General features: G+C 44.0%; 2 protein-coding genes across 4 annotated transcripts in view; one reads left to right on the plus strand and one right to left on the minus strand.

Moving 5' to 3' along the window:
- Nucleotides 1-1,007: 1,007 nt before the first annotated feature.
- RNF170 (ring finger protein 170) lies at nucleotides 1,008-21,758 on the minus strand. 2 transcript variants are annotated; one of them, XM_083353761.1, is made up of 8 exons: nucleotides 21,616-21,758; nucleotides 15,927-16,014; nucleotides 14,365-14,556; nucleotides 13,444-13,519; nucleotides 8,566-8,674; nucleotides 7,454-7,527; nucleotides 5,370-5,474; nucleotides 1,008-4,069 (listed from the first exon to the last, which is right to left on the minus strand). In XM_083353761.1, the coding sequence occupies exons 3-8, from the start codon at nucleotides 14,499-14,501 to the stop codon at nucleotides 3,800-3,802; spliced, it is 771 nt and encodes a 256-aa protein (XP_083209887.1). In that variant the 5' UTR covers nucleotides 14,502-14,556; nucleotides 15,927-16,014; nucleotides 21,616-21,758; the 3' UTR covers nucleotides 1,008-3,799. The 2 variants fall into 2 exon arrangements, with proteins under 2 accessions (XP_083209887.1, XP_083209886.1); XM_083353760.1 differs by having other exon boundaries at nucleotides 15,927-16,018.
- Nucleotides 21,759-21,816: 58 nt separating this feature from the next.
- HOOK3 (hook microtubule tethering protein 3) overlaps nucleotides 21,817-26,066 on the plus strand; it is a 58,114-nt gene continuing 53,864 nt past the window's right edge. For both annotated transcript variants that reach the window (XM_083353728.1, XM_083353729.1), the window contains exon 1: nucleotides 21,817-22,065. In XM_083353728.1, coding sequence (XP_083209854.1) covers nucleotides 22,009-22,065 — 57 coding nt within the window. In that variant the 5' untranslated portion in view covers nucleotides 21,817-22,008. The remainder of the gene's footprint in view (nucleotides 22,066-26,066) is intronic.

Below are 26,066 nucleotides of genomic sequence, written 5' to 3' on the forward strand. Positions count from 1 at the left end.
AGCATGTAAAATGAGATTAGATATCAAAGGTTTGAGAGAGGAAGTTTTTCTTGATGAATTACAACCAAAGCTAGTTATTTTTCACCTTGCACAACAAAAGCAACTGTACTCATCTGAGGTAATGCAACATGGTGTGATTATGTCTATATTACAACTACATTAGAGGCATTATGATACTTTTTGCCAAATTCTTAAAAAAGAATAGGTGAGTGGTTTAGTTAACTATATATTAAAAGTCAATGTAAACAGAAACATTCTTTCTATAGATTCAATTTGGGTGTACGTTGGAGGGTGGGTAGAAGCTAAGAAAAAAGATAATAGGAAGGCTTATTCTTTATCTTCCTCAACCCCTGCCAAAATCTGGAAGGAACTAGGCCAGGGGTAGGCAACTTTGGCTCAGGAATTCTGGGAGTTGAAGTCCACGAGTCATAAAAGAGCCAAGGTTGCCTACCCCTGAACTAGGCTGAGAAGGGCTAACCTACGCTGTGTGCATGAGATGATTTTTTTAGAAAAAATCCAAGAAAAAAGTTCTAAACAGTCAACAATTGGAAAGCATGATACCATCTGAACTGACCTCTTGGAGCAGACATGTCAAACTCGCGATGTCACGTGACGTCGTGCAACGTATCAGAGCTGTTTCCTCATTGCTGGCAATGGGGTGGGCGCGGTTTCCTCGTGACATGTCTGGCCCGCAGGCCGGCAGTTTGACACCCCTGACTTAGAGCATCATTAGAACACCCACACTGGGTATGAGGACAATTTGTTGTGCCATGTTTTACTGAACAAATATTTACTCAATAATCTGGAACTAGGCCAACATAGCACACAAAGTTAAAATCAAATAAATCATATTATAGCTTAGTGTACTATGTGGTACTGATTGCTGCCCCATCTGGGAGATAATCCAAAACTCTGTAAGAGGAGAGTTGTCAAGAAAATAGAGGGTATTACAGCTCTTTGTAATTATGTTATAGCTATTTTGTTCAGTATAATGCCTCAATTTCCCCAAAAATGAAAGTAAAAACAGAAAACAATAAGTACCTAATTGATTTGATTCTGCACTTATATCACATGAAGGCCTTTAAAATAAGACTAAAGATAACTCTTCTTTGTAAACATATACTCATGATCAAGATTCTATGTTTCATAACTTATGACTCTACCTTTCCTGCCTTCCACACACACGCTTGGTACTTGCTAAATTCACTTCCTTCAAAATTCACATTGTGCTAGAATTTTACCTGAGTTAGCCAGAAACTGTGGAGATGCTACTGAGGACAAGGGAGTGAGTAAAGTATTATGAGGGTTAGTAAAAAAAGTAGTTTCTTTTTCTAAATTATGGTATGTTCCCTTTTCTTCAGTTCAAATATGGATAGAATAAGTTGCTATAAGCTTTAGTTTGCAGCAGATGCATTCAAACATGTTCTCCAGATATAACTTCGAAAATTTAAGACATATGTTTATACAAATAACAATGAAAACGGTTCCACATTTTTAAAGAAAAATTAGATCATGGTCACATTCAGCATTTTGAGAAGATAACAAGAGAGACACATTCATTTTACAAAAATTACTACTCAAATGTACTCAACATGTACATTCCAACATATTCATTTGTTAAAATTGGCACTTGGAACCCCTGCATAGAAATGGAAGCAAAAATCAAAATGTCATTTCAAATCCAGGCTTCATCTCTAGAGTATATGAAGAAAAAATTCGTTGTATCAATTAGGCTTGTTAATAATGGGAGATTTCTTTGGCAACAATTTCATCAAATTAAAAGCCTTGGATTTTTTTAAAGTCAATGTTATTGCATATAATGTTTCCTGTCCTTTAACTATAGCTCTATGACTGGAAATAAGACTTAAACATTGGCTCCTCTCTGACATGCAATTATACTCCCCATTAATCATAATTTAGAATTGTATTGGCATTTAAATGTTTAAAATTAGTCAATATTCAACATTAAAGCAGTATTCAAAATTCAGTTTTAAATGGGAATAATATTAAAAAAAATGTTAGTGGAAAAATAGGAGAAGGAAGAGGTATTAGATATATTCACTGCCTTGAGTTGTTCATAAAAACAAAGGTGGGATATAAATATAAATAATAAAAATCTGGCTAATCATAATTTTAAGATAATATAAGTCTTCATAATGACAACACTGCCATAGAGAATTCAGACCAGAAATGGGTATCTTCTGAACTTGTTCACAATGTCTTCTTTTTAAAAATATTATATTTATTAACGTACAACAAAACTTTCAATCTCTGCAGGCATTTGCTAAAAAGCAAGACCTAAATATTTCATGGATGCTTAAGGGGTTAAGCACATTCCACATATAACTCAATATCTATATTTTTGGAGATTAAATGTTATACTATATATAGCACCCTTTACAATCCAAGCACCCAAATGCCTCATTTTTTTAAATATAGTCAAGACACTGTTCTGCATATGTCTTAAGGAGACAGTGCATGTTCTTTAAAGGTTAGTATATTTCCAGTTGGGATATGAAATGAAATAGTGTAAGCAGGATGGAGAACTTATAGTTATGATATTCCATTAGTCAAAACCAGGACTACAAATAGCAAGGAAAGCTGGAAGTTACAGTTCACATCATATGGAAGGTTATAGTTTTTCCAGCGTTGTAGATTTGTTAGTCATTTTCTCTTTCTTCAAGAGAAAATGCATGGCTTAAACAAGGCATTTCATAATGTTTTAGGAACACTTTGAAATGTAACTTGAGAAGACTTGTAGTCTGAAATTTTGTGTGTTTATTGAGAAGGCCTACAATGTTTAATGAGGTTTACTCTATGTTTATATACTTTTCATGTAAACTAAGGTTATATGATATAACCATATACCTCTGCTCCCCATGTTATTTCAAGTATATTTTCTATAAAATTCAGTTTTAGATTTCGGCTAATGGCTCTATCAGCAATTATTTAATATGTCATTTAGTATTTCACCTGATTAAAGAGGCCAGTTACAATTTGAAACTTAAACTTTTGTCTAATACTATACCATAAACTATCTTCATGTTAGGCTAGGCTATCTTCTACTGTTAAAAAAAAACATGTTAAATATTGTAATGCAAAACTGTACTACATACAATCATTAGTTATGGAGAAGACAGCATTCTCTCCATAGTGGACAGTGCAATTCCATGGGGGAAAAATTATATTGAAACAACACATAATTGTACATAGTCACAACACTGTACTTACTCTGCTGATGCAATATTATGCTTATTTAATACCTGCAATGCTTGAGCTTATTTAATAACTGCACTGCTTGAGCATTTCCAGCATAGGCAGACATTCTAAACAATTGTGTTTAAAATTAAATCCCCTTTACTCCCACAACCTAAAGCTGTTTTTGAAACTTTACATTGAATATGAGATTATACATTGAACAATGTTTTAAGCACATGTCCAGCTAAATCAAATAAAATATTCCAAGACAAATTCCCTTTTGTCACAGCTGGTGGCTTAAATGGCATTTACACATTCATCTGCTGTAAACATATATAAGCATGGGTTACACCTTTTTAATATCGCATACCGAATTTCCAGTTTCCTAATCCCTGTGACATTAATTCCTCACCCTTGCGTAATCTATTTTTATAATCTCATATTATCTTATGCCGGCTCACATTTGAAATAAAGATGTGTTTTTGATTGCACAAGATGATCAAACAAAGGCTATTTAATAACCAAAATTGTGTCTAGATATTTTTCTCAAAAGATTTAATTCACCTTAATGCACCTTAATGTTAATTCCTGACATTTGTCTTCATCTGTTCAGTCTCTGTGTTACAAATTCTCGGTACATGATAGAGATATATATGAGTAGCAGAAACACCACAAAAAAATCATCTAAAAATCCTAATATTCCAAACAAAGCTTCGGGTAGAAAGTCCAACGGTGATGCAAGATATAACAAAGCCCCCAGGAGACAGAGGAATATTCTGATGCGGAACATCCAGAAGAGACCACCGACAGAAAACATTTCTCTGAATGCATGACGCAATAACGTAGGTAAATCCATAATCCTTTCCATAATCTAAACAAGACATACATAATCAAAATTTGTTTGTCTCATGTACAAGGTGTAATTTGCCACAGGAGCATTTAACAGACCAGAGCTGAGGCTTTTTAATGGGCAATCAAATTGGATCACTTTAGGGCAGAGGTGAGGAACTATGGTCCCTTTATGAGTTATGGACTTCAACTGCCAGAATTCCTGAGCCAATTCTGGGAGTTGAAGTCCACAGGTCATAAAATGGACAGAGTTTCCCACCCATGCGTTAGAGAGAGCTAAATTTCTTTCCCCAGGACCTTTAACTGAATTATCTATAGTGGTCAATAACAATCCAACCTCAATAAAAAAAATGCATGGAATCTCTTAATAAAAGACATGCAAGGTTAGACACGTTAATAAAACCAGCAAAAATAGAAATAACATGGTTGTGCAAAATCTTCTGAGGAGAGTCTTAGTCACAGGATGTCTCCCCCAAAGCCATACATCCTTCTTCCCAAAGCTTTGAGCTGATTATTCAAGATTGTCTGTCCATGCATGTACATGCAGAAAATGCTTCTGCTAGGACCACTATAGTTCAAGGTAGCATGTTCATATGAATATAGAATATGAAGAGCATATTGTCATTTTATTGGATTAAAATCTAATGATTTTAATGTTTTTTAAAATGTTTTAATGTTTTTATAATGAAAGCCGCCCAGAGTTTGCTTCAAAACAAGATGGGAGGCAAATTAATTTAATTAATATACTAATAAAAATAAATTTGGTATAAACAGTGTCTCTACAGATGATCTGTTCAGCTTCATTAAATCAGAAAGACTGGCCTCGTAATTGTTTAATATCAGAGGGAGCTTGCCTGACAGTAGCTTGTCAAATGTTCCCTAACAAATTCATGGACTGCACGAGATTTGGACTAGAGATAATTTTGCTCATAGCTCTCTCTTCTAACTACGTTAGTAGTTTTTGAGCAAACCTGCTTGGTAATGCAGGTTGCACATTGCTAAAAAAACGAAGACCGCTCCTTCAATAATGCTGGTCTATGCAATGTGAACTGGAGAAGGAGATGGGTACTGAAAAACATGGGCACAATTCCCATCCATTCTTTATTTCTTTACCTTAGAAGTCAGCTAGGAAACAATAGCCATGGCTATTGTTAAAAAAAAATATTGAAATTATCTTTCCACTTGCTCTTACTACCCCAGCTTCACTTCCCCAAGCTGGGAAGATAGCTTGGACTTTTCCAACTTGCACAGGGAAATGCAACATTTGTCATAATAAATAGAACACTAGGCATATATTTTAATTGCTCTAGCCCCATACATACCGATCTTGGCTGTCCCGAGAATCTCCTATTGTAATCACTAACGTCATGAAGCACCTGTGCGGCATCTTCTTGCCCCTCATCAAAGAGTGGTAAAAATAAAGTTACCTGAATTAAAAAACAGGCATTCAATATCCTCATGCAAAATCCACCATATCCTCATGCAAAATCCACCTTCCTTTTCTTACACGCTATATATATATATATATATATATATATATATATATATATATATATATATATATATATATATATATATGGATCCTTGGTTTTTCGGGTTTTTCCTCGCGTAGAACTAAAGGTGTAGGCGCAACATTTCGACGGAATCCCATCCGTCATCATCAGGCTTTAGCTTCCTTCTTCTGGGAGAAGCATGTGGCTGTTTGTTCCTCTTTTTTAAACTGCCAGAGGGGGCAGTTAAAAAAAGAGGAACAAACAGCCACATGCTTCTCCCAGAAGAAGGAAGCTAAAGCCTGATGATGACGGATGGGATTCCGTCGAAATGTTGCGCCTACACCTTTAGTTCTACGCGAGGAAAAACCCGAAAAACCAAGGATCCACATACAGGCACCCGCGAAAACCTCAGAAAACATATATATATATATATATATATATATATATATATATATATATATATATATATATATATATATATATATATATATAAAGTGTTTATGGGTAGTCCTCATCTTACAACCATTCATTTAGCCACTGTCTGAAGTTACAATGGCACTGGAAAAAGCGACTCACAAGCAGTTCACACACTTATAACTACCGCAGCAACCCCATGGCCACGTGTTCAAACTACGGGCACCTGACAACTGGCAAGTATTTATGATGACTGTAGCATCCTGGAGTCATGTGATCATTATCTGTGATCTTCCCAGACTGCTTTCAACAAGCAAAATCAATGAGGGAATTCAAATTCACTGAGCAACTGCAGTGATTAGTTTAACTACCATGACAAAAAAAGTCATAAAATCAGGCACGGTTTACTTAACAACAGCCTTGTTAAGCAATGGAAATCCTGGTTCTATCAGTTGAGGATTACTTGTATACTTAAGAGTAATTTGTCAAGCAAAAGGTTTGGGAAGAATGCAGAGGCATTCCTGCCAGGTCTTTTTTTACAATCTATAGCATATTATTAGGATCATAGAAATTCAGGTGGCTACTTATTATACTTCAAAACTATTTAACAACTGTGACGTTCAGAAAGGAATGGAAATAGATTAAGAAAGTATAAGAAAATAACGCAGAATAAAAACATAAAAAGGGAGTGCATTTAATGGACATAATTGCCAAAGGTCTGGAGAAGAGAAATAAGGATTTTTTAGAAACCAAGAGACCACACTACAAAGTAAGCCTGGTGGATATGTCCTTCCTGCAATAGCTAGAGAAAAAGGCCTCAGACCTACACGATATTCCAGTTGCCTTGTTTTGAATTCTGAACTTTCTCAACCATTTTGAAGTCCTCTGTATAAATTGGAGTAATCCAAATGGGATTTGAAAACCTACACATCTGTTCTGTGTTGAAGCACTTGCCAAATTAGCGTTCAGTAAAAAATTCAGAAAGTCAGGAAATTAAGCGCTCTAAACTTTTATCTGAATAGTTACAGGAAGGAAGATTAAAGGAAGATTATTTCTTATCTGCGGGAACATTACAGATATTTGATAGTAATAGGTACCTAACAAGCTATGTTCTGGTTGGCTTTAACTCTAATCCATGAAAACGTTTCTCTCAAGTAATCTATGTTGGTGCTATGGAACATTTAGTTATTTTTCTATAAAATGTACCTTACTTTTTTATCTTATGAAATTCATAATATAAAATCCTGCATTAGATTCTACAGAAAATGTTGTTATATTCTAGCCAGACTGTATCATTCTTTAAATATATTAAAACCCAATGTTAAAGATGAAAAGGAAAGCAAAAGTCATAGTACACCAAATGTATTTAAAATCACAGTAAAAAAAAAAAGCTTAGGAGCTAAACTTCCCAAGTTTCCATATATACTTAGAATAAAGCATACAGCAACATTTGTAAAATTAAGAGCTAGAATTTTACATCAAAATATTCATCTTATTACCGTTTGTCTGCAGATAGGGCAGTGTATCGCACCTAGCCATGATCCGCACCTCCAATATGCAATAATGCAGGAACCTAAACAAAATAACGTATTACTTTCTTAAACTCTAAATACAGGTAGTCCTTGACCTACAACCATTTGTTTAGTGACTGCTTGAAGTTACAATGGTACTGGGGGAGAAAAATGACTTATGACCATTTTTCACACTTACAACTGTTACAGTGGTCCCGTGGTCATGTGATCAAAATTTGGATGCTGAGCAACTAGTGTGTATTTATGATGGTCGCAGAGTCCTGGGCTCCTGTGGACACCTTTTGTGATGTTCCAACTAGTAAAATCAATGGGGAAGCCAGATTCACCTGACCACCCTGTTACTAACTTAACAACGGTGGCAAAGGAACATCATAAAATGAGGCAAAATTCACTTAACTGTTTTGCTTAGCAACTGAAAATTTGGGCTCAATTATGGTTGTAAGTTGAGGAGAACCTGTACATGAATGTGAGTCGGTACCTCATTTGAAAACAAACACAGGTTCCCTGATAAATTAGTAAAAAATTATTTGCCAGTTTAAGACACTGAATCTCAGAAGAGAGGAAAGGACTGCTTATGAACATCACTGAAATATGCATTATATGAATTCTTTGCCCAAATACTAGCATTCCCTATATCAGTTCATGAAACTTGCATGAGTTGCTGCAAATCTAGTCCAAAGAAATAGAACTTAAAGGTATAAATCAGGCATGTCAAACCCGCAACATCACATGACGTTGCGCGACATATTGTGACTTTCCCCCCACTGCCGGCAATGGGGTAGGCGGGGTTTCATCGTGATGCATCTGGCCTGTAGGCCGGCAGTTTGACATGCCTGGTATAAATGGACAAAAAAATGCTATGTAACAGCCATCCACTTTATACATTTTAAAAGTCATGACTGACTGACTGATATATATAAAACATGTAATAACGGGAGATGATCAGCTGAAATAATTAAAATAGAATTCTCCACTTCTTTAAGGCCAATCCATTTCCAAAAAACAGTATTATTTTGCATATTTCCTCAGCAACTCTTCAAGGAACGTATGAAATTATTCAGATTTTTATTTTTGCATACCACAGAAAAGATGTCCACAATTTGTTTCAATGGGAAATGTAGCCTGTTGTAAACACACTGGGCAGGACAAATCAGTATAGAAATGTTGTCTGTCACCAACTATATTTTCCTGGGGGGGGGAAAGAAAGAGAGAAATATAATTAATTCAAGCAGAACAAATTATTTTATTTGTGACAAGCTGCAAAATAGTTAAATTGGCATAATTACAAGAAAGAAATCTCAGACTGGTATGCTTTCTTTGATAAGTAATGAAGGAAGGAATAAGATCATACAAAAGTACACCACAGATACAAGACAGCTCATTCCCAACAAATATTTGGATAAGATGAAATCTCATTTTGAAATTTCTTAGAACTTTTCTGTTTGGGATGCCCTTTGATGGCCATGATTAAGAGGGAGATAACAGAGTTTATTTATAATTCTTATCTGTTTCAACTCAGAATAGCTGCAGCATACTATTATAATAAAAAATATCCAAGCTTTCAAACTGTGGTTAAAGTTTTGGGTCCCTACAGAGTCCCTAAAGCAGGGGTGTCAAACTCAATTTCACTGAGGGCCACATCAGCGTTATGGTTGCCTTCAGGGGGCCGGGTGGGCGTGGCCAGGTGGGCGTGACCAAGTGGGCGTGACCGGGTGGGCGTGGCCAGCTCAATGCTGCTCACTCAGCGCAGCTTACTCGAAATGCCTAGGTCAGGAGAGAACACGTTGCACCAGCTAATTTGATGTGGGGACATCTCATTGCCCCACAAGCTCTTCACCTCCCCAAACATCTGCAGCCAAGCATGTGCAGAGGATGGAAAGGGCCTTCTTCCCAAGCCCAGGCATGATTGGTAGTTTGTTAGCTCAAATGTAGATAGCCTCCTAGTCTCCAAGCTTGGAGAGTGTGTGTGTGTGTGTGTGTGTGTGTGTGTGTGTGTGTGTGTTCCTTCTTCTGCCTTGACAGATCTCTGGAGAGCAAGAGGAGGCAGGGAGCAGCACTTCCCAGTCCTGCATGAGGGAGGCTGGCCCTTCTTGAAAGGGAAACCCCATTTCCACTCATGCGTGGAAAGGATGCTGGCTGGTTGGAGCAGCCTTCCCTCATGCAGCTTCCCTGCCAACTTATGCTCCTCTCCAGAGATCTTCCCTCAGCAGCGGCCGGCAAAGAAGCTCGCACGCGAAACAAGCCTGGCAGAGGAGCCGGAGCAGCGAGCAAAGACGCCCGGCCTGGATCCTGCAAGGCCCGGCCGAGACGCGTCCCCAGCAGCGGAGCTGCTCCAGCTCCTCTGCCGGGCTTGTTTTGCATGCGAGCTACTTTGCCTGAGGCTGCTGGGGACGCGTCTCGGCCGGGGCCTTGCAGGATCCGGGCCAGGCACCTCTGCTTGCCCTCAGAAGCACCTGGCCCAGAATTGCATGCGAAAGAAGCCCGGCAGAGGAGCTTCAGCACAGATGCGCCCGCGGGAGCTGAGCCGCTTGTCTCCTCGTTCGGGCGCTGTGGAGGGCGAGCCGAGGCGCCCGGGCCGATCCTGCAGCGCCCCAGCCCAGACGCCCCCACGAGAGCTGAGCCGTTAATCTCCTCGTTCGGGCACTGCGGAGGGCGAGCCGAGGCACCCGGCCTGATCCTGCAGCGCCCCAACCCAGATGCGCCCGCGGGAGCTGAGCCGCTTGTCTCCTCGTTCGGGCGCTGCGGAGGGCGAGCCGAGGTGCCCGGCCCGATCCTGCAGCGCCCCAGCCCAGACGCGCCCGCGGGAGCTGAGCCGTTAATCTCGTTCGGGTGCTGCAGAGGGCGAGCCGAGGCGCCCGGCCCGATCCTGCAGCGCCCCAGCCCAGACGCGCCCGTGGGAGCTGAGCCGTTAATCTCGTTCGGGTGCTGCGGAGGGCGAGCCGAGGCGCCCGGCCCGATCCTGCAGCGCCCCAGCCCAGACGCGCCCGCGGGAGCTGAGCCGCTTGTCTCCTCGTTCGGGCGCTGCGGAGGGCGAGCCGAGGCGCCCGGCCCGATCCTGCAGCGCCCCAGCCCAGACGCGCCCGTGGGAGCTGAGCCGTTAATCTCGTTCGGGTGCTGCGGAGGGCGAGCCGAGGCGCCCGGCCCGATCCTGCAGCGCCCCAGCCCAGACGCGCCCGCGGGAGCTGAGCCGCTTGTCTCCTCGTTCGGGCGCTGCGGAGGGCGAGCCGAGGCGCCCGGCCTGGATCCTGCAAGGCCTGGCCGAGATGCGCCCCCAGCAGCGGAGCCGCTCCTCGCCCTCCGCAGCGCCAGAACGAGATTAACGGCTCAGCTCCCGCGGGCGCGTCTGGGCTAGGGCGCTGCAGGATCGGGCCGGGCGCCTCGGCTCACCCTCCGCAGCGCCCGAACGAGATTAACGGCTCAGCTCCCACAGGCGCGTCTGGGCTGGGGCGCTGCAGGATCAGGCCGGGCGCCTCGGCTTGCCCTCCGCAGCGCCCGAACGAGGAAACAAGCGGCTCAGCTCCCGCAGGCGCGTCTGGGCTGGGGCGCTGCAGGATCGGGCCGGGCGCCTCGGCTTGCCCTCCGCAGCGCCCGAACGAGGAAACAAGCGGCTCAGCTCCCGCAGGCGCGTCTGGGCTCGGGCGCTGCAGGATCGGGCCGGGCGCCTCGGCTCGCCCTCCGCAGCGCCCGAACGAGATTAACGGCTCAGCTCCCACAGGCGCGTCTGGGCTGGGGCGCTGCAGGATCAGGCCGGGCGCCTCGGCTTGCCCTCCGCAGCGCCCGAACGAGATTAACGGCTCAGCTCCCACAGGCGCGTCTGGGCTGGGGCGCTGCAGGATCAGGCCGGGCGCCTCGGCTTGCCCTCCGCAGCGCCCGAACGAGGAAACAAGCGGCTCAGCTCCCGCAGGCGCGTCTGGGCTGGGGCGCTGCAGGATCGGGCCGGGCGCCTCGGCTTGCCCTCCGCAGCGCCCGAACGAGGAAACAAGCGGCTCAGCTCCCGCAGGCGCGTCTGGGCTGGGGCGCTGCAGGATCGGGCCGGGCGCCTCGGCTCGCCCTCCGCAGCGCCCGAACGAGATTAACGGCTCAGCTCCCACAGGCGCGTCTGGGCTGGGGCGCTGCAGGATCAGGCCGGGCGCCTCGGCTTGCCCTCCGCAGCGCCCGAACGAGATTAACGGCTCAGCTCCCACAGGCGCGTCTGGGCTGGGGCGCTGCAGGATCAGGCCGGGCGCCTCGGCTTGCCCTCCGCAGCGCCCGAACGAGATTAACGGCTCAGCTCCCACGGGCGCGTCTGGGCTGGGGCGCTGCAGGATCGGGCCGGGCGCCTCGGCTTGCCCTCCGCAGCGCCCGAACGAGGAAACAAGCGGCTCAGCTCCCGCAGGCGCGTCTGGGCTGGGGCGCTGCAGGATCGGGCCGGGCGCCTCGGCTTGCCCTCCGCAGCGCCCGAACGAGGAAACAAGCGGCTCAGCTCCCGCAGGCGCGTCTGGGCTGGGGCGCTGCAGGATCGGGCCGGGCGCCTCGGCTCGCCCTCCGCAGCGCCCGAACGAGATTAACGGCTCAGCTCCCACAGGCGCGTCTGGGCTGGGGCGCTGCAGGATCAGGCCGGGCGCCTCGGCTTGCCCTCCGCAGCGCCCGAACGAGATTAACGGCTCAGCTCCCACAGGCGCGTCTGGGCTGGGGCGCTGCAGGATCAGGCCGGGCGCCTCGGCTTGCCCTCCGCAGCGCCCGAACGAGGAAACAAGCGGCTCAGCTCCCGCAGGCGCGTCTGGGCTGGGGCGCTGCAGGATCGGGCCGGGCGCCTCGGCTCGCCCTCCGCTGCTCCCGAACGAGGAGATTAACGGCTCAGCTCCCGCGGGCGCTTTTGGGCTGGGGTGCTGCAGGATCGGGCCGGGCGCCTCGGCTCACCCTCCGCAGCGCCCGAACGAGGAGATTAATGGCTCAGCTCCCGCGGGCGCGTCTGGGCCGGGGCGCTGCAGGATCGGGCCGGGCGCCTCGGCTCGCCCTCCGCAGCGCCCGAACGAGGAGATTAATGGCTCAGCTCCCGCGGGCGCGTCTGGGCCGGGGCGCTGCAGGATCGGGCCGGGCGCCTCGGCTCGCCCTCTGCAGCGACCGAACGAGGAGACAAGCGGCTCAGCTCCCGCGGGCGCGTCTGGGCTGGGGCACTGCAGGATCTGGCCGGGCGCCTCGGCTCACCCTCCGCAGCGCCCAAACGAGGAGATGAAACGCCAAAGCATGCCAGCAGAGGTAACAGAGCGGCTCTTTCTCTGGCCTCCTCAAGTCCGCCCCCACCCACACAGCAAGTAGAAAAAGGTCCCACTCACCTTTCCACTCCTCCTGTTTCTTCCTCCGTTGACTCCACGTGCAGTCCAAAGAAGCAAAGAAGTTTGTAGGCAGTCCCACAAACCAAAGAAGTTCATTCAATCAATTCGAACTTTGAGAGTTGTTTTTTTTTTGTGAGCAGTTTGAATTGATCGATTGAATTTTTTTAGTCCCACTTTTTTTTTGGAACTGGGAGGAGGCTGCCTGGGCTCTGGCCAATGAGCTGTTGAGGGGCTAATGAGCTGCAAATGTTGCTGGGCTCCACCAGCACTTGCCTCCTACTGAGCAGGTGCTCAGCCGGGCCGGCGCCAAGGTGGTGGGGGCCGGACCTTTGTAATTTCTGGGAGAGTTGTGCGGGCCGGATTCAATCATATGGCGGGCCGTTTGTGGCCCGCGGGCCTTGTGTTTGACATGTCTGCCCTAAAGCTTTGCTTCTTTAGTAAACATTTTAAATATATATTCCTGAAAATCCACATCAACATCTAATTTTGAAATGATATAATCAAGTTTATTTTTAGCAAAAAGAACTATGGTATCCAAACCCTATCAAGCTCAAACGTTTCTACATTTGGCGATTACCTGAGGAATGTTCTGAGATATAATTGATATATATTAAAAAGAATTGTACATAAATGTATATCTACCTGTTCCGACTGTATTTGTTGTCTAACTGCCCTCACTAGCTCTTGGTTTTCTGGATGAATATCAGCTTGCCCATCTCTGTTAAGAGAAGAAATACTATTAATAAAACATTCAAAAATGGAATCAGACAGAACAATATAAATTCATCGTGTTTTAGAATTCTAAGGGCTTTTAATCTTTGCATGCTGTTATTTTAAGAGCTGCTACATTTATCTGAACTATAGAATGAAATCTCCAAAGATAATATTAATCAAGGTGTAAAATAAATATACTAAAACATTAAAAGTGTGTGCTTAAGATAAAAGTGACAATGCCTTATTTTTCCTTTGCATAACAAAATCCTTGGCTAAGCATGCTTTTCATTGAATTTCATCACTGATCATATAAATATCATTTGGAGGTAAACATGTAGATCCAACTTTAAAAGCTACAACATCCACAATAAAACAAGTAAAGAAATCCCACACGAGAGGATTCTCATAATTCTATTCAATATTCTGAATTGGTTAATTTAAGAATGTCAGCCTAGTAACTATGTGATTCAAATCTGAGTTCTGTTTAAGCTTTACATTATAGTAATACTTTCTCTACTTTCTTTCCAATTTCTTTTAATTATATTGCATATGATTAGAATCTACATGTGGGGCTGGGAGGTTAATCAAAATTCATTTTAATTGGCCTCTATGATAAGTAAGATGAAAAGAAAGCAGTCTAACTTCAATGAGCATTACAGATTGTTTGAACTAAATCTCACCAACTTCAAAACACATTGATCAGCAGATCTCTTCTGGATGTTGCCCCAGGATGTGTAACCAATTACCTAAACTACTATTCCAAATAATTTAATTTACAAGAAATGAATAAGATTGACATACTTCAACGACAAAACCTTCTAGTGCTATCAACATTTTACTTCCTCTTACCTTAATAGCATGTATGTCAGCGCAACTAGGAATGTGATGCTAAGCACCACCGCCAGCAAAACCTGGTCACTTATTCCTTCTATCATCGAATCGTTATCTAGAACCGGTCTTTGAACTTCAGATTCCTGGCTGGCCATTCCATTCTGATTTCCTGGACTGTCACAGTCCAGTGGGAAGTAGGAATAAGAAGTCCTTGAATGAAAATGATCCCAGAAAGTAGAAAGGGAAAGTCACTGACGCATAATAAGACAAATATATACTGGACATGTACTAAAGGCAGATTCCACTCCCCAGATTTGTATTTTAAAACTAAGAATATTGAGGTATAGCAATAGCCTGAGATTTCTTTCAAAGAACATTCTGGGTTTCAGTTTGATGAGGAAGTGCACATAGCATTAATGATGGCACTATTATTATGACATTATGAAATATAATGTCTTTGGCTTGCTAACAGATGGTTTTATATTTTTCAGGAAGTTAAATGGGTTATTGATTTTTTTTCTTATAAATCGTGAATTTATTATTGCACTGGTGATATTTTTATTTGTAAAGGTGTTGAGAGTCCAATGACTAAAAGCACCTCCAATAAATAATAATTAAATAATTGAATAACCTAAAACAAGGCAGCGAGAAAACATGCAGTATACTTAAAATAGGGATGAATAGCAGTAAAATATGTTTGTCTCAAAATATATACAGTTATGTTTTCATCCAAACAGCCCAACAAGACCATGATACGTTGATACATTTAAAGATGAGATTGTATTTAGATTTTGATGGATTATATCTTACACAGATTGAAATCTCAATTTCTAGAAATTAAGAACCAGTGGAATCTTCTTTCTGGTAAACTAAACCAGAGTTAACATGTTCTGGGTTTCCTCTCCGCATTTCAAGTCTCCACAAGTTAAAAAAGACTTTTTAAAAAAGCAACTCTTCCTTGGAAACTGATATAAAGCTGTCCTTACCTATTTTTAAGAGTTTTTCAATACAAGAGTTTGATCCTGGAATATGGAAATTAAAATCGATGAACAGAACGACTCTTCTCTACCACTAAGCAATTTCCTGTCTGCCTATGCTTAGAATTTAACGTGCTGTTAATTACATGAAAAAGCCACCCCTACCTTGACACTGTCAGTCTTTAGCTAAACAGCCAAATGACTCGCATAGTTCAAAAACGGTCACCAAAATGTGGATATTCATTTTGATGCATTTTTTTAAAGAAGTGCAGTAGAATGATGCAATAAAAATATGTAATTAAAAGAACAGGAGAAAAATCAACCAACTAGTCTTGCCCAAACTATTATTGCTCTCTATTTTTGCAATCTTCCACCATGCTTCAATCTGTCTTCCTCTAATCTCCAGAATATGTGCAACTGTAAAATTATCTGATAGCACTGAGACCTTAAGGTTAAAGAAAAGACAAAACAGCATTTAGATAAAAAGCCAATTCATGCAGAGATTAATAAGTAACTTCTCAGAAAGCCTCTGTGCAAATGCCAAAAAGGGAAATCCTTGCTTTAATACAATGATATCTTTAGATCAAATGCCCACTCTTTTACCTCAGCTGGAAATGAGAAGACTCATCACTGTGTCATCTTCAGAATCAAACGAAATGTTTCAGATGCTGGATTGTGAAACCTCTGAGTTCTGCCTTGGAAAAAAGAGATATTTTGAGGCTATTTCTTAACTTCTTATTTTAGCATAGCATTTGTCCTACGTTAATTCATTTCCAGAAACAGAGATATAAAGAAATCTATCTTCACATGGAATGAAACATGAGGGTGTAAAAATATAACGAGAAGAAACTATAAATCACATCTATTCACAAACAAGACAGGAATGAAATACAGGTAGTCCTCGACTTACGACTACAATTGACCCCAAAATTTCTGTTGTTAAGTGAGGCATTTGTTAAGTGAGTTTTGCCCCAGTTTATGACCTTTCTTTCCACAGTTGTTAAGTGAATCCCTGCAGTTGATAAGTCAGTAACCCGACTGTTAAATGAATCTGGCTTCCCCATTGACTTTGCTTGTCAGGAGGTCGCAAAAGATGATCACATGACCTTGGGACTCAGCAATGGCAATCATGGGGATGCTGCAAAGGTTGTAACTGTGAAAAACAGTCATAAGTCACATTTTTCAATGCCACTGTAACTTTGAACGGTCACTAAATGAACTGTTATAAGACGAGGACTACCGGTAGTGAAAAGTACTAAAATGAAGTTTAATTACCGTAATTTGGGGAAAAAATAGAATTTTAAGATATGTAGTTGAATTCCTGTTCTAATGATTACAACAATATAGTAGCTATTCAGCCTGCTCCCATTTGAATCTTTAACCTTCATCCAATCTATTTTGAAATAGATTTGCACTAATGTGCAGTTCTTGAATCCCTGAACTGGTGGATGTAAATATGCTGGCATAAAAAATGTGCTGGCCTGACAAGCCTTATTTTGCCTCAGCAACAAGACCAGCAAGTTGTGCTCTCATTACAGTTTTATTGACAAGAGATGAGTTAGGGAGTGATTGGTGCATTCTTTGATTTTGCTTCTGCTACCATGAAGTCTCACACACTGGCAGACATGATAACCTTCTATTGCTGCCTCTAATATAGATCAGAAATGGGGGAAAAGATACATTTTGACAAATGATTAGACCAGGGATAGGCAACCTCGGCTCTTTTATGACTCATGGACTGCAACTCCCAGAATTCCTGAGTCAGCTCAGGAATTCTGGGAGTTGAAGTCCATGAGTCATAAAAGAGCCGAGGTTGCCTACCCCTGGATTAGACCTTTCCGTGCATCTGAAAATAGGCCTTCTGCACTGAAAAACCTTCCCATTGACTTTGCTTGTCAGAAGGTCGCAAAAGGGGATCGCATGACCCCTGGACACAGCAATGGTTATAAGTATGAACCAGTTGCCAAGCATCTGAATTTTGATCAAATGATCATGGGGATGCTGGAAAGGTCGTATCTGTGAAAAACGATCATAAGTCACTTTTTTCAGTGCCATTGTAAATGGTCAATAAATGAAATGTTGTAAGTCGAGGACTACCTGTACTCTAGTTAGAAAAAATAAAAATCTGCCTTTGCTTTATTCTGATACTCTAAGAATGAATGGACAATAGTGAATTTGATTAGACAATATTTCCCACAACCTAAGTCAACAAATAGTCAATTTGATTAGACAATATTTCCCACAACCTAAGTCATGTTTATATCGTTGCTAAGAAAATTATTTGGGTATCTCCATGTAATTATCAGTTGAATTCAAATCAAGGTCTTACCAGAAGTAAGGCTGAGAGCTAAATCAAATTAAGTAGAGGACCACAGTGGCATCACCCCCATCTCATCCCCACTAGAAGTCATCATGATCATGCTCTGTTGCTCCCATACCTGGACCTGAAACCTGAATGGAAAGGGTCCAGATAATCTACCTATAACAGCACCCTCTGAAGCTGCAGGGTAACTACCTTAACAACCTTTTTCTAAAAAGTTGGCGATAAAATGAAACACTTGATCCATCGAGAAAGGAGACTACCACATCTCTCAATGATAAATGCAGCACTGCCTGGACTTAGCTACATATCAGCACCTTAAATCTCACCCGGAGGGCAACCGGTAACCAATGCAGCTCACGCAGGAGGGGTGTAATATGGGAGTATTGGGGTGGTCCCATCACTACCCGTGCAGCCGCACTCTGCACCAGCTGAAGCCTCCGGGTGGTCTTCAAGGGCACCCCCATGTAGAGAGCATTGCAGTAATCTATACGGGAGGTAACGAGTGCGTGGGTGACTGTACGTAGGGCATCTCGGTCCAGAAAGGGGCGCAACTGGCGTACTAGGTGAATCTGGGCAAATGCCCCCCTAGCCACAACTCCAATATGATCTTCAAAACTGAGTCGTGAATCCAGGAGGACTCCTAGATTGCGTGCTCTATCAACGGGAGGTAACATCTCTCCTCCTATAATCAAAGATGGAACCTCTTGGACTAAACGAGATGCCGGTACGTAAAGCCACTCAGTCTTGGCCGGGTTGAGCCGGAGCCTGTTCTTTCCCATCCAAATCTGTACCGCTTCCAGGCAACGGGACATCACATCGAGGGCATAACTGGGTTGGTTCGGGGTGGAGATGAAAAGCTGGGTATCATCAGCATATTGATGATACCTCACCCCAAAGCCATGGATGATCTCTCCCAGCGGCTTCATATAGATGTTGAACAGGAAAGGCGAGAGTACCGACCCCTGAGGCACCCCACAACTAGGGGCCTAGGGGTTGACCTCTGCCCCCCTGCCAACACCGTCTGCGAACGGCCCGAGAGGTAGGAGAACCACCACAGAACGGTGCCTCCCACTCCCAACTCCTCAAGACGACGCAGCAAGATACTGTGGTCGATGGTATCAAAAGCTGCTGAGAGATCTAATAGGACCAGGATAGAGGAATAACCCCTATCTCGGGCCCGCCAGAGATCATTCACCAGCGCGACCAATGCCGTCTCCGTGCTATACCCGGGCCTGAAACCCGATTGGTACGGATCCAGATACTGAGTTTCCTCCAGAACCAAAGGGAGCTGCCGTGCCACCACGCTCTCAACGACCTTCGCAAGAAAGCGAAGGTTGGAGACAGGACGAAAGTTATTTAAAATAGCTGGATCCAATGCAGGTTTCTTAAGGAGGGGCCTTACCACTGCCTCTTTCAAGGCGGCAGGGAAGTACCCTTCACTCAGTGAGGCATTGATAACTGCTAGGAGCCAGCCTCGTGTAACCTCCCGAGACACATAGACCAGCCAGGAGGGACACGGGTCCAACAAACACGTGGCGGCACTTAATTTCCCCATGATCCTGTCCACTTCATCCGGAGTCACAGGATCAAACTCTTCCCAAATGTTCTCGGGCAAACTCATCGTTTTCCTCTCGTCAGATACTGCCCAGTCAGAGTCCAGACCAGCCCGAATCTGAGCAATTTTGTCCACCAGATATTTACTAAATTCCTCGGCCCGTCCTCGTAAGGGGTCCTCTCCCGTCCCTTGATTTAAAAGGGAGCAGGTCACCCTAAACAGGGCGGCCGGGCGGTTATCTGCAGACGCAATGAGGGTGGTGAAGTAAGAACGCTTTGCCACCTCCATTGCCACAAGATAAGATCTAGAAAAGGATCTTAACGGTGTTCGGTCAGACTTGGACTGACTGGTTCTCCAAATGCTCTCTAGGTCCCTTCTCCGGTGTTTCATCTCCCGCAGGTCCTTGGAGAACCAAGGAGCGAGCCGGGACCTGCGCCGGGTCAGAGGCCGCAAAGGCACAACGCGGTTGAGAGCCTCCGAAGCAGCCTGTTGCCAGGCATTAACTAATAATAGCACTGAGAACCCTGTCCACTTCCTCAGAACTAAACAAAATCACACTTCTTCCAAACAACAGAGCCAGAGTGTCCTTCTATCAATTTTGCAGGATCAGCTGGTGCATATCTGGCTCTATTCTTCCAAGGAGGCACCAAGTCATTTTGAACAGAGTCACCAGCCAACAATCTGAAGACGCTGTATGAGTAGAAAAATAACTATGTATTGTTACCATTTATAAGGCGGCCCTTATGGATAATATTCTAAAATAATAATTAAAAAAAGATTATTTTCCTTTAAAGAAATTTAAAACTTCTCTAGAATAGTTAAAGTACAATATTCAATACTTATTTTAATCTTTGGTGTTGGTGCTTGACAGTTAAAAGTTTACTGCCATTCACCTGAGTAAACTATAATAAGCCAGTTTGAAAGGAAAACTGCCATGGAAATGGTGAGGACTATTGCAATGCCAAAATTCCAAAGAATTCTGTGATGTCTTAAGGGAAATTAATTATGAGATAAGTTTTTTTGTGTGGAGTTTACTTTGATACATTAAACTATCGAAAAAATGTAGTTGCAATTTTTGTAGTTGAGGATTAAACCTATCAATATCCCAAACCTAAGAACACCAATGAATCCAGAGTCATCCTACCATTCCAGATCTATTCACAGGTACTATTTATTCTGGCTAACTGAAGAGCTTCCATTATTGTGTTTACAAAATTTTCTCACACATCACTTTGACTTCAAAAAGAGAACACAAAGAAATAACACTTGGCTATCTTGATGTTGTGAATCTGCTAACACAATAAACCCCATCCTCACTTCTGTAGAAAAGAATGCCAAAAAATATCCAGCTAGTTTTCTTTCTTCATCGATTTTTTTTCATTGCAATTTCTTTTACTATGATGGCTTTTGCCTAGGGTGAAGCAGCTACAATCTACATAGTTAAATGCTTTAAAAATTAGCAGTGTGTTTCTCAATCTTAGCAATTTTTAAGATGTGTGGACTTCAACTCCCAAAATTCCTCAGCCAGCATGCTGGCTAAAGAAGTTGAAGGCAAAACACTGGATTAGCATAAGAAAAATGTAGAAAAAAAATCATATATATTTACGTATGGAAGTGAAAGTCAACCTCCTGAGGTAGAGCAGGGCACACAACTTAATTACACAAACTTGCACGTGGAAGTCCCCAGGCTCAAACTCCGGCATTTCCAGACACACTTTGAAGTAGCCAAGGAGTTACATCAAAGAATGAATATACCAGGACTGCGTTCACCCGATGTACTTATTTCTGATTAAGTGAATCACTGCGTACGGAGTTAACCCACTTTTCTGGTTTCGTCTGTATTACTGTAACCGTGCAAGCCTGGTTTTGTACCAAACCTAAGGAAAATACCCAGATCATATTCCTCTTTCAATTCGGAGTTCTCCCCAAACCTTAACCAAAGGAGCATTTCCCATCCTCATTTAGATTCTACTATTAGACTTTAGCAATAGCCTTCCACCCTGCACGCGGGGCCGATATCACGATCGCTCTTCTTCCTGGGCTTAATTAAAGTTACTTCGGATAACTATTTTTTTTTTTAAAGTGTGGGGGGGGGGAGGGCGGAAAGGGAACCCCTAGGTAGCCCCCTCCCCCGCCGACACCGCGCGGGCTTCCCTCAAGACCCATCTCCGCAACTTGGTCATTTCTGCAAACGGGCGGGACTTCGCAGGCAGTTCTGCAAGGAGGAGAACGGAGAGGAAACCTGCCTTGCCCCAAAGCGGGCAGGGAATTTTCACACGTTGCAAAAAAAACACCGCGGCTCCAGCGGCGGAGACGCAACGAGGGCAGCTACCCGTGGGTCAGCCCGCGGTATAGGCGCCTGTTCCCGCCCCCCACCTCCCGGCCCGGCCCGGCCCGGCCCGCCGCCTGAGTACCTCAGTCCCCGACGGGCCCCCGCCAAGGCCTCTCAGCCCCCAACAGAGACAGCGACGCGCTCCAGCCAACCCGGCTTCGCTCCGCCCCCTTCGCCCTCAGCGTGACTGGGCCAAGCCAGCGCTTTTTTTCTCCCCCCTTTTTCTTTTTTTTTCTCTCTCTCTCCTTCCCCGACGCGCGCATGCGCGGTGCGTGCCGGGGCCGACGGAGCGGGCGGATCCCGAAGGGAGCTCGGTGACGTGTCTGCGTTACAGCTGCCCTGCCCGGCCCGGCGCGGCTGTGTGCCGGTCTGGGTTGGGGAGAGAAGAAAGAAGCGAGAAGGCGGAGGGGTCACCGGAAGGCGCTTGTTAAACCTCGGCTGCCCACCGCTGGAAGGGGGAAGCCCGCCCGGAGCCATGTTCAACGTCGAGAGTCTGGAGCGGGCCGAGCTCGGGGAGAGCTTGCTCACTTGGGTGAGTGACGAAAGGCCCCGGCTGAGCAATGCCGCCGTTGTCGCCAGCAGCTCCACCGGCCCGGCCCAGCCTTGCGTGCCTTTTCTTTTCTTTTTTTTCCCCCGCTTCGTTTCCTGTCACCGCCGCGAGCCGGTTTCGAAGTAGCCGGGCGTAGGTGTTGTCTTTCCGAAGTTGTGCTTTAAATTTTTTTTTGCCCGAAATGCAGGAAGATGTGTGTGTGTGTGTGTTTGCGTGTTTGCGTGTTTGCGTGTGAACGTCAGAAACGGAATGTTAACGTTGGCCCGAGAATCCTGGGGGGAGGGGGGGTTTGGGGCTGCAGAGGGTTCTCATTGAAGGTCTCTTGCCAGGGACCGGTTGTGTTGTTGCATTGTAGGCGAGAGACTCCACGTAGCTTTCTTTTTGTTCTTGGCGGCGGAGGCGGCGGGAGGGCTGCTTTCCCGAGCTCTGAGCTAAAATAGCTGTCCTTTCATCCCTTCGTTTCCCTCCCCACCCCACCCCCTCTGCCTTCCTTGAAATGCAGTTCGTGTCTTTAAACGCTGCAGGGACTTTCTTCCTCCGTTGTTTGTAAAAGTTGATCTTTTGGGGGGGGCGGGGGCTTAGTTCATCGCTGGACAGTCCTGGAGAGATAGCAATAGCACTTATATACCGTTTCACAGGCGATCAAACCGGTCAGTCCTAGAGGAGATCAACCCTGACTGCTCGTTAGAAGGCCAGATCCTGAAGCTAAAACTCAAATACTTTGGCCACCTAATGAGAAGGAAGGACTCACTGGAGAAGAGCCTAATGCTGGGAAAGACTGAGGGCAATAGAAGAAGGGGACGGACGACAGAGAATGAGGTGGCTGGATGGAGTCACTGATGCAGTAGGCGTGAGCTTAGGTGGACTCCAGAAGATGGTAGAGGACAGGAAGGCCTGGAGGAACATTGTCCATAGGGTCGCGAAGTCGTGTCCATAGGGACACGACTTCGCAACTAACAACAACAACCGCTTCACAGGACTTTTTACAGCCCTCTCTAAGCGGTTTACAGAGTCCGCATATTGCCCACCCACCCCCCCTGCCCTCCCCGAACAATCTGGCTCCTCGTTTTACTGACCTCGGAAAGATGGCAGGCTGAGTCAACCCTGAGATGCTTGTTATTTAAGACTGTTGCTCTTTGGGCACAAGGGATCAATATTTTTATGCCTCCCGAGATTATGTAGAATCGTTGAAATAGTGGTGAATATCTGTATTCGAATATTATTTAGAATCTGTCCAGCCAAGAATATTAAAATGTTATCTGGTTTGGTGTATCCATTTATGCAGGGACGAATGTAATTTTTTAAATTTGTTTTAAACTTTTGTATCTTTGTTTTTTAATCACCCTGTAAACCACCCTGAGTCCTTCGGGAAAGGGCGGTATATAAATGTAATAAAAAATAAATAAATAAATACTTAATTTGCTGTCTCCCTCAAAATGGAGCTAATGGTCTGCTGCCACATCCTGTTGTGATTGCATTCTGAATTGGTCTCCTGCATTCCTTTCATGTATAGGTATTGCGTAGGTATTTCTAGTGGGAAAGAGGAGCTATTTCTACAGGACTGCTTGTTTGTTGATGTACAAAGATGCAGCTTTATATCGAAGATGTATTGGGTGTTTCTCTGTATGTTGTAAGGTACCATGGAAAGAGAAGATGAGTCCCAACATGCATAATATTTCAGTGTTGTATCCAAACCAGTCTGTGCGCGTTCAGCTAGGTGTGTGGGCATTCAAAATGTTTACATTCTTGCCACACATGAATCCATATTAAAAATGCAGTTATTTGTGATTGTCCTAATCCTCCCAAAAATAAGCGTTAGGGCACAGGCCTGCAACCCGCGGCTCCGGAGCCGCATGCGGCTCTTTCAGCCGTCTTCTGCGGCTCCCAGTCTTCTGCCATGTGCAGTCCAAAAAAAAAAAAGTGGGACTAAAAAAGTTCAACCAATCAGTTCAAATATGCAGGGTAGGTGCATATCTCGCCTTGGCTCCACTCTTCAGTCAAGCCCTGTTCTGCGCATGTGCGCATGTACGTGCATGCGCACACATTTTTTGCGGCTCCCAGTTTTTCCTTTTGTGAGGGAACCGGTTCTGAGTGGCTCTTTCACTGTTTCAGGTTGCTGACCCCTGCGTTAGGGCTCTTTCACAAAGAAAATATTCCATCACTTCAGCTTAGCACACACTAAATAATACAGTAAATATAGATAAATATAACCTAAACAAACAAAGGATTTTTGGAATCCACCACAATTCTTAAAAGTGGGGAGGGGTCCCGAGAGAGAAAAAGTTTATAAAACATTGATTAGGGTATATAGTTTAGAATATAATTCACTAAATTATTTTAGAATTTCTCCAATGACTTTTGTTAGTTTTCATTGGAAAATAAATTAATAATAATTTTATTGGTAAATAAAGGAGACTGAAAACTGCTTTCTTGTGTGCTTACTTATGCGACTACTTGTGCTGCCGCCAATTGTAGTCACCAGGAATAATCTTCAAGGGCAGCCTCATGTAGAGTGCATTGCAGTAATCCAATTAAGAGATGATCAAGGCATGAGTCATTGTCTGAAAGGCCTCTTGATTGAGGCAAGGGCGCAAAATGAACCTGTGCAAAGGCCTTCCTGGTCATTGCTGCCAGCAGTTCTAAGCCATAGCTGCGAAGCCAGAAGGACCCCCAAGTTGCACACCATTCTTAATATCCACAACCCAGGGGATCCAAACAGCCACAGCCAATCAGTTTTGTAGGATTCTGCCAAAGTCTGTTCAGTCCTGTCTAGACTTGAGCAGCTTCCAAGCTCTGGTCAATATATTGACAGCTTCAGCTGCGCTGCTCAGGATGAAGATGTAATGTTCGGTTTCATCAGCATAGGAATAATCACTTTGAACTAGCAGATGAAGTCACCCACCCAGTGATTTCATGTAGATGTTGAGCAGGAGTAGAGGGTAGACATACCCCACACATGAGGCACCATGCACATGATCTCTTCCCCCCACTGAAAATACCAACTGGAAATGACTGCTAAGGAAGGAGGTGAATCACTGAAGCATTGTGCCTCCCATTGCTAGCTCCTGTAGCTGGACTAAAAAGAGTCAACAATATTCAGTACGGAAAACTGCTGGGAGATCAAGGAGCACTAGATGGAAGCTCCCTGCCCATCCAGCTTTTTGAAATCTGCCCTGAAAGTCAGCCTTTGTAGATAAAATATCACCTGTCTCTTATGGGCCACTGCTTTTTTTCCAAAAATTTGGAGAAGAAAAAAAAACACGAAGCTAGTAATTACTAATTAAACCTGCTTATAATTTAATTAAAATAAAATGTTACTACATAACAGATGTGGTGAAAATAGTATTAAACTTTTTCATTCTACTTTATATAGTGAGAGCCAACTGTTATCACATTTCTGATGTCTGTGGAGATTCTCAGTCATCCAGGTCATAGTTATCCCAAAGGAGCTTTTTCATGAGGCAACTGGATTTTCCTGTTTTTGTTTGAAGACGTTTCACTTCTCACCCGAGAAGCTTCTTCAGCTCTGACTGGATGGTGGGGAATGGAAGGATTTATGACCAGCTGTCCGCAAAGAGTATAAATCCTTCCATTCCCCACCATTCAGTCAGAGCTGAAGAAGCTTCTTGGATGAGAAGCGGAATGTCTTCAAAGAAAAACAAGAAAGTCCAGTTGCCTCGTGAAAAAGCACCTTTGAGACAACTTTCTTATGGTTCCTCTGAAGAGCTTAATTCAGACACCAAAACATTCCTCCGGTTCTACTATAGTTTTAACCATTATTATGAATGGACTCTGGTTATCCAGGTTTGGAAAAAGGTATATAATGTAAATTCTGCAGTGAAGCCAAGCATTCAAATAAATCAGATTTTGAAGTACTTCCCTATGGCAGCCTAGAAATTTCGCAAAGTTGTCGTGTAAAATCAGTCAATTATTTCAATTGGTTTTGATATTGCTCATGAAAGGGATCGCTAATTGAAATAATG

The sequence above is a fragment of the Vipera ursinii genome (assembly GCF_947247035.1).
Source record: "Vipera ursinii genome assembly, chromosome: 2".
Taxonomy (NCBI): Eukaryota; Metazoa; Chordata; class Lepidosauria; order Squamata; family Viperidae; genus Vipera; species Vipera ursinii.